The sequence below is a fragment of the Hippichthys cyanospilos genome, chromosome 4, assembly GCF_059441005.1.
Source record: "Hippichthys cyanospilos isolate Australia breed blue-spotted pipefish chromosome 4, RoL_Hcya_1.0, whole genome shotgun sequence".
NCBI lineage: Eukaryota > Metazoa > Chordata > Actinopteri > Syngnathiformes > Syngnathidae > Hippichthys > Hippichthys cyanospilos.
The window spans coordinates 26,157,552-26,166,420 of record NC_142372.1 but is presented as its reverse complement, the minus strand read 5'-3'; the positions used below and the strand labels follow the sequence as shown (position 1 = coordinate 26,166,420).

General features: G+C 40.7%; 1 protein-coding gene across 1 annotated transcript in view; it reads left to right on the top strand.

The window, feature by feature from the left end:
* The first annotated feature begins 213 nt into the window (after positions 1 to 213).
* The window catches only part of LOC148425192 (CD81 antigen-like), a 72,727-nt gene continuing 64,071 nt past the window's right edge, over positions 214 to 8,869 (top strand). Inside the window, exon 1 of the mRNA XM_088413421.1 lies at positions 214 to 417. Coding sequence (XP_088269547.1) covers positions 352 to 417 — 66 coding nt within the window. The 5' untranslated portion in view covers positions 214 to 351. The remainder of the gene's footprint in view (positions 418 to 8,869) is intronic.

The window sequence follows — 8,869 nt, the reverse complement described above, 5'->3', positions numbered from 1 at the left end:
GCTCTAAATACATCCATAAACTGTCATAAACATATCTAGGTGACATCAGAGGAATAAGATAAACGGCAAAAAAGACGAACGAATGTATAGAACATAGAGATACGAAGCTAAAAGGTGGAAAGTCGGACCTCTTACGAGCGTTTGGATTGGAAGAGGCGTGTCCGGAAAAGGTCTATGTTGGCCGGCCTTGGATTGGCGGGAGGGTCGGTAGGCGTAGGAGAAGGAGTAGGAGGGACGGCAGGGGTCTGTGGGGTACTTGCTCGCTTTGGGTGTTGTCTTCTTCCTCTTTGTGTGGAGCCGCGAGTCGCCGCTGTACTGTTAAGTCAAAGCGTCTGCCGAATCTCCGTCAGCATGGGCGTCGAAGGCTGCACCAAATGTATCAAGTACATGCTCTTCTTCTTCAATTTCATCTTCTGGGTGAGCTTGGCGACCATTTTATGGGGGGCCTCGTTGTGCTCTTGTGTGTTGTCGATGCGGCCCCCCTTCTTCTTTCTTTCTCTTTCTTTTTCGGACTAGCGTGCCAGACTTTGATTTACCGCTATGCTAATTCATACAGACAGGTCCTTAGATGTCACACTTGAATGAGTACAGATTCAGTTTCTCTCCAAATCGCGTCCACCATTTGTGATCACGCGCGTCTCTCTCTCTCTCTCTCTCTCTCTCTCTCTCTCTCTCTCTCTCTCTCTCTCTCTCTCTCTCTCTCTCTCTCTCTCTCTCTCTCTCTCTCTCTCTCTCTCTCTCTCTCTCTGTGTGTGTGTATATATATATATATATATATATATATGTGTGTATATATATATATATATTATATATATATTATATAATATATATTATATATATATTTTTTTTAAAAACACATATTCATTTTATATACATTCGTTCTCGTCTGTTTATTGTTGTGTGGCACAAACCTTGACACCCACCGTTATTTCAGTGCAAGATGTTACGGAGTGCGTTTGCGTGGGTGTGTGAGTGTGTTGGTGTAAAAGAGTGAGTATGTGTGTGAGAAGGCAAGTGAAGTGTTTTTTTCTGTCTTTCAGTGCCTTTGATAGCATTTTATTTTGTGTGTGTTTCAATGTGAGGCTTAGGCCGATTGTGTGTGTGTGCGCGCGCGCGCGCTTGTGATGTACAGTACTTGTCTTCCAATTGTAGAGTGACACACGCTTTGGCATTGCACCTTCATTTTTGCACAAAAATACAACAAGTGTATTGTTTTCTCAAGATGCCACATAAGGCACCCTTGACCACACCCGCCATGTTGAATGTTGATGTATTTTGTTTGCTGCTTGTGTCTAAGTAGAGCTATCCAAAACCCTCTCCAGGTAGGTGTTGCAAATTTGCAACAATAATATGAGAGTCCCCTAGGTATTCCACATTTATATTGATTGAGGCATTTTTGTTTTTTTAGAAGTTTGAAGAAAAAAAAAACTTAATTCGAGCCTGGAAGGGTTAAAAGCAAATATTGTGGCTTTGGTCAGTCGCTGTACCATGGGAGAAAAGGTCATTTCACTTTTAGCAAGCAAAAGTTTTTTTGTTTTTTTTTTTTGGTATTGTGTATGTGTGTGTGTTCATGTCTTTCTGTTTTAGAGTAGCAAAGGCCTTGGCATCCTGCAATGGTGTGTGTCAAGGAAGCGTTTATGGATGTTTAATCTTTCATGTGAGTTTCTCAAGTAAGAAATCTATGCTGTTATTGTTGTCTTGTCATGTGGCTCATAGTGGGTGTGTGAGTGTGTGTGTGCATGCGTGTGGTAAAAAGACATGCTTGGTGGTCACTGTGATTTTTGTGGGTCTTCCCACTGAGTCATCTCTGTGAACACTTATTTCCACTTTCTGTTACTGTGTGTGTATGTGGGAGCGAGACTGAGTGAGACTGAGAGAGCGAAAAAAGTGTGTACGTTTGACGCCTGTTTTTTTATTTGTTTTTTGTTTTTTTTAGTGCGGGTTAATGGATGTGTGGCCTTGTATGAGCAATTAAGAAAGCATTTATTAGTGATTGTGTGCGCGTGTGTGAATAACTGAGCATGTGAGTATGTGATGTCATCAAGAAAGATTAAACGGGCGGCCGCCTGAGCGCAGTGTCTTGCCTCACAAGTGTGAAGAAAGTCACCTTTGTTGTGGGATATAAAGGAGAAACAGTGCAAAAAAGGCACTCAACATGAAATCAAAGGAATACTTACACGCTTCATTCAGTCTTGATAAACATTTAGGCAAGAAAGCATTTGAGAAAGTTTTTTTTTTTAATCGGTATTAGGACAGGAGGTTGAAATGACAACAGCAACAATGCTTGAAATTTCACAATATACTAGTTGAAAATAAAAAAAATGTGACTTAAGGCAGCTGCCAGTATTTTCATGATAATTGTGGTGGTTTACATATTGGTAATATTTTTGTAATGTTTAAATGGTAACTGTCAAATTTTGGGATATTGTTTGAGTGAATGTATTTTTTATATTTATGTCCTCTTTTCAATCCAATCCCCTGCCTTTTCACTGTTTTTTTAGTTATTATTTTTTCTTGCAAGAAAGATTCCTGCAAACAAACGTAGCACATTGTACGATATGAGCTCTTTCAATGCCAAGCGTTATCTGAAAAGACAACTCCTAGTGTGCCAAGCAATTTCAAGCATTTTGACGTATCTTTCAAGGCTGACAGATAATTATATGACTATCTAGATATTGATGGTACCATATGAAAGCTTGGATTCCATTACAAGTGGACTCCCACAATACGAAATTATCTGGAGATGGGATTGTAAGGCGAAATCATCGTATGGGGAGGCAATAGATACCTATGGTAGTTAGCTCTTGCGTGCAAAACCCCAGGTAAAAACATCTCAATTTTATATACTTATTAAAAATTTGTGACAAAATAGTATAGTACGTACAGTTGACCCCCGTGTTACAACGTCCCTGATTTACGTCATTTTCATGTTGCCACTTGGAATACTGAGTTTTTTCATCCCTTCTTTATGACATTTTCCCGTTTATGCGACCAAAATAGCTGTCATAACCTTAGGGGCTTGGCTGTATTTGTGTTGTTTAGCGTCAATCTGCTGGCGTTTTTAGGCAATTGCATTTATTTACTATTGCCGTCTAACTGCTCCAATGCAACGCGTGACTACAATGCTGGTCTGCTATTGGTCGGCGTCCCCTCACGGACATGGTGGTCTGCTATTGGTCAGCCTCACTTGTTTAAAATAGCGGAATGGTAAAGTTCTTTCGATTGTGAATGGTTACAAAATTGCATTTATAATGCGTTTTACTCCTTAATTCAAAGTTGAAAGGGTTAGCCATGGGTCCCAAGATTGCTAATGATGTTAAAGAGAGAAGTAAGAAGATGGAAACGATGCTGGAGAGAAACCCTTATTAGGGAATATGGGCATAACAAGCGACTCTCAAAGGTAAATAAAATCCTTTCTATATTTTTATGATGTTTTCTGATACATACATAGCACTTACTATACTATTTTGGTACCAAGTTTTAATATGTATGTTAAATTTTGATGTTTTTACCTGAGGTTCTAAACGCATTATCTATTTAACATAGGTTTTGATTGCCCGTCTTACGTCGAATTTGCCTAAGACCCCAATCGTGGAACAGATTAATGTCGTAACATGGGGGCCCACTGTGCTAATATAAAATATACATGAATATAATTAAATAACATAATAAATAAAAAAATATATAAAAAGGAAAATGTATTTTTTTTATTTACCTTTGGTGTGATGTGACTTGAACTAGTTACGGCCATATTAAATAGTGAGGCTAACCATGCATGTGCGTTCTTCATATTTCTTGATTATCTCTAGCTTCATTTCCATAGTGATCATCTTCTTACTTCTCCCTTTAACATCGCTAGCAATCTTGGGACCCGTGGCTAACCAATTAAAGTTTAAATTAAGCACTACTATGCACAATAAATATGATATTGTAAGTAGTCACACAAGATCAAGTCTTTAGCATATCATCATCAAAGTGACACCATGACGCCAACCAATAGCAGACCAGCATCTGCGTGACGTACGCAGAGACGCATGTTGTGACGTATGAGCATGGTGCGACCTGGTGGTCCACTGTATTTACCTAGAAAAAGAAAGTAAGACTCTACTATTCAGTTTTTTAGTAATCACTGTTTGAAAATAGGTAATTTGAGTGACACCAATCTATTTTGGACAAAAGGTGAAAAATTCTCGCACATATTCACTTTGACACAAATATTGACACTTTTTTTTTTTTGTTGCATCTGAAACATCTCTCAGTGCTGGTTTGGTACAATATTAAGGGGAGCACTGACCACGAGTTTCATCTGTGCAGTCATTAAAAAAAAAAAAAAAAAAAATGTCACTGGCACACAACAATTTAACATGACAAAAATTCTGGTCCATGCGTCCATGCCAGAGTTAAGTGCAAACTTTAAATTTTCTTTGTTTTGTGAAAGATAAACATTGCAACTTTTATCACTTAGGATACAAAGAAAACAATTTGAATAAGGTGCTGCAAGACCCAAAGTGCGTGCTTGGGGTCAACCCCTACTTTATTGGGGTGGGAGAGTGGGAGGTGTTAAATTTTGCCTGTGTTACCCACCTGGGTCGGTGACTTCGTTTTAGATGCTGAACCAAGTTGGTTGTGCCGCAGCCTTTTGTCGCAACTGCCTTTAAACAAACGTTGCAGCTTGTTGCAGCAGCTTACTTGTTTCTCGCCTGCTGCCGCAAACCCAAACCACTGACAATACAAGTCCCGTCTTAGAAACAAACGGAAGGCAGAAAACTATGGAAGCCCATTAGGGTGAAAAGCACTACAGCAACAGCTGAATTGTCATATTTTTAAAATTGTCCGTAACAAAAAATTGAAGTGAACCTGAAATATTGCCCAGGCCTAGTTGATGGCAATCATTACCATCATAAAGTGTGTGCGTGTCATCCTTGCTGGATTTTTGCAAATCTGGCCATTTTGCAATTTAAACTAACATTTTTAGTGTAAATGCAAAAGTTTGGGATTGTCTTGCACTTTTACCAAACTTCCCATTTTGGTGCTGAACCAAGTTGGTTGTGCCGCAGCCTTTTGTCGCAACTGCCTTTAAACAAACGTTGCAGCTTGTTGCAGCAGCTTACTTGTTTCTCGCCTGCTGCCGCAAACCCAAACCACTGACAATACAAGTCCCGTCTTAGAAACAAACGGAAGGCAGAAAACTATGGAAGTCCATTAGGGTGAAAAGCACTACAGCAACAGCTGAATTGTCCTATTTTTAAAATTGTCCGTAACAAAAAATTGAAGTGAACCTGAAATATTGCCCAGGCCTAGTTGATGGCAATCATTACCATCATAAAGTGTGTGCGTGTCATCCTTGCTGGATTTTTGCAAATCTGGCCATTTTGCAATTTAAACTAACATTTTTAGTGTAAATGCAAAAGTTTGGGATTGTCTTGCACTTTTACCAAACTTCCCATTTCCACAAATCAGTGCTGCCCAGATACTGAGAAGGGGGGGAAGCTTCCATGTGAGTTGGGGGCGCATATGGGAACAGGGAGGCCGCATTCCATCCCCCATCATGCCCCACATTCTGTTACCCCACCCCCCTCCCCTCCTCAAGCCTCACCCCCTTCTCCTGAAATAGAGCCCAGCTTGGTCATGTTGGAAGCAGCTGCACCCTGATTGGTCAATGGGACATCTCGGCCCCTATTGGTGCAGCTCACATCTTGTCTCAACTGCTCTTTTCCCATCTTACAACACATACGAGCATCATGTTCAACTGCCCCCTCAACACCACCACTGTGGAATGTGCAAGTAACAGATGGCGAACCAATCAGCATGTGTACCACAAGCATCTTCATCTTTGTGCCACTCGGCCATCAAGTGAACCGCATGGAATATCAATGTCCGCATGGAATATCAATGTCTTGGGAAGAAAAAAATGCAAAGTAAAAACAAGTGTCAACACTAACCTTTCCACTTGATGCACTGGTGCTACCAACATTTGCTCCCAAGGATTTAAATGCTCACGTTTTCTGGGAGGTACAGCGTGACCATATTTGGTCTCAAGTTGCAAACTGGATCTGTCAAAATGTATCGCTTAATTGACATTTAAAGTGACTGTGTAATATTTAGACCAATATTTATTTTGAAAACCCACTATAAATTTCAATGAGGTGTAAATGTGTTCTGTCCAACCAACACAATTTTATATACACTGCTCATAAAAATTAAAGGAGCACATTAGAGAAACACATTAAATACATCAGATCTCAATATAAAGTTGGATATCTAAACAAAATAACAGGGCAATGTCTTAGGAACAAAAGGATGCCAAGTCTTTTAATGGAAATAAAAGTTTTCACCCTACAGAGGGCTCAATTGTGTAGACACCATAAAATCAGAGTGGAGCTAGTCCAGTTTTTTCCAAAACTTAATTTCTGCAACTCAAAATGCTTTTCAGTATCTTGTGTGGCCCCCGCAAGCTTGTATGCAAGCTTGACAACATCGTGGCATGCTCTTAATGAGACGACGGATGGTGTTTTGTGGCATTTGCTGCCAGATCTGTGTGAGGGCATCCCTGAGCTGTTATACAGTCTGAGGAGCAACCTGGCAGCGCCTAATGGACTGAAACATATTATCCCAGAGATGTTCTATTAAGTTTAAGTCAGGGGACCTACTGCACCAGCGTATGGTCTGACAATGGGTTCAAGGATTTCATCTCGATACCTTATGGCAGTCATAGCACCATTTCCTAGGCAGGAGAGGTCTGTGCAGGCCTCCATGGATATGCCTCCCCAGACCATCATCGACCCACCATCAAACCATCATGTTGAACGACGTTGCAGTCAAAATAACTTTCTCCTTGTCTTCTCCAGACTCTTTCACGTCTATCACAAGTACTCAGGGTGAACCTGCTCTCGTCTGTGAAAAGTACAGGGCGCCAGTGACGAACTTGCCAATTCTGGTGTTCTTGAGCAAATGCCATTTGAGCTCCACAGTGCTGGGTAGTGAGCACGGAGCCCACCACAGGACCTCAGGCCACCTTCATGAAGTCTGTTTCTGATTGTTTGGGTAGAGACATTCACACCAGTGTCCCTCTGTAGGTCATTCTGTAGGGCACGAGCAGTGCTCAGCCTATTCCGTCTTCCACAGAGGTGCAGGTATTGGTCCTGCTGAGGGGTTGAGGACCTTCTACAGCCCTGTCCAGCTCCCCGAGAATAACCACCAGTCTCCTGAAATCTCCTCCATGTTCTGGAGATTGTGCTGGGAGACACATTTAACCTTCTTGATGCAGCACGTGTGGATGTGCCATCCTGGAGAAGTTGGACAACCTGTGCAACTTCTCTAGGGTTAAGGAATCGCCTCATACTGCCAGTAGAGATAATTACGCAAGCCAAAATCAGCACAAGTGGAAAACCAGCCAAAAAAGATCAAGAGGGAGACACTTCAAATGACCTTCACATGTAAAACCAGTCCTGTTAAAACCAGTCCACCAACACAGCTGAATTTGATTAACCAGGCCCTCAGCTGCTTAACTAACCAGAAAATCATCAGCCACGCTCAATAAAAAAAGTGTTCCTCTAATTTTTGTGAGCAGTGTATATTCAAAGGTCTAGTATTGGCTATTTATATAACAAGGGGAGCGCCTAGATGGGTGCAGTGATGGTTTTTTTTTAGCCACAAGGAAAACTTTCGTAATTCAAATCACATGTTGGTTGTCAGTTTGTATCTTGTGTGCAGCCCTGCAAATTTCTGGTTTGTAAGTCAATCATGAATACAAACAGGGGAAAAAAGGGAAATTGGCGAATTGTACTTGTATTGGCTCACTCTCTTGTTCACTTGGCGCATGCTTCCAAACTATGGTCTCTTCGTGACACCATAGTGCATGTGCTGCATTCCAGTAACACCAGTAAACAGCAACTCTAAAATCTCCGCTATGGAACTAATTAGTACATGTTGTCATTTTAATCCATTTCACGTCCCTGTCTGTTCAAATGAAAACATATGGTGATGCTGCTAACATGAGCCGCATTTGTGCGTGAATCGGTCGCAGCTAATAAAAGCTAATAGAAGAGGCCTTTATCCGGCAGTGGGGAAATCCCACTTTTACAGCAGCACGCATTCAACAATTAAATTCCGCTAATATCTCCATGTGTACTTCTGGTGGATACGCTTGGCTGAAGCCCATGCTGAGTATCGTTTTTGACCGCAAAACTCATTTGAACATACCTTGTAGTTAAATACCGTGATTACCGAAATAAAGGATGAACATGTGTATAGGACACACCCTTAATTTTAGGGTAAAATTCTGGTATTATATATGGTAGCGTGTATAAAATGCAAGAGTTTGGCAACAATGTCAAAACTATAGCAAAACAGAATCCGTTTTTGTAAATTGGTCATATTTTCTTGTGTTCATATCCGTAAGTCATATCAGATTTCCCACATTGTGAGCAGTCAGCGAACATCTCAACAGTGCAACGTTGAATGTGCTCCAAGCAGTTGTTTTCCCTTTTCCTCATGACGCTGCACGAGTTCTTTTTGCCATAAACACATGAAGTTGTGCAACACCCGTTTTTAACAAAATTTATGATTGTGTGTGTATATGCCAAAAGACCACAATTAATAAACGAGTCAAATGGAAGGCCTTTTCGTGTTCTCCAACTTTTGCACTCTTAATTAAACAAGCTGCGGGTATTTATGTTATAATGAAGTCGAGCTTCATTGCGAAGAAAAAGAAAAACAACTGTGTCTTATGTACAGGTACGTCTTATTTTGGGACAATTAAGGTGATTTCTAAGTTACCATTTACAGGACTCACCCATACCTTTGACTTGCATTTTATATTTGGGGAATTAACAGTTTGTTCCTAAATGTTTGGACTAGGTTTGCCATA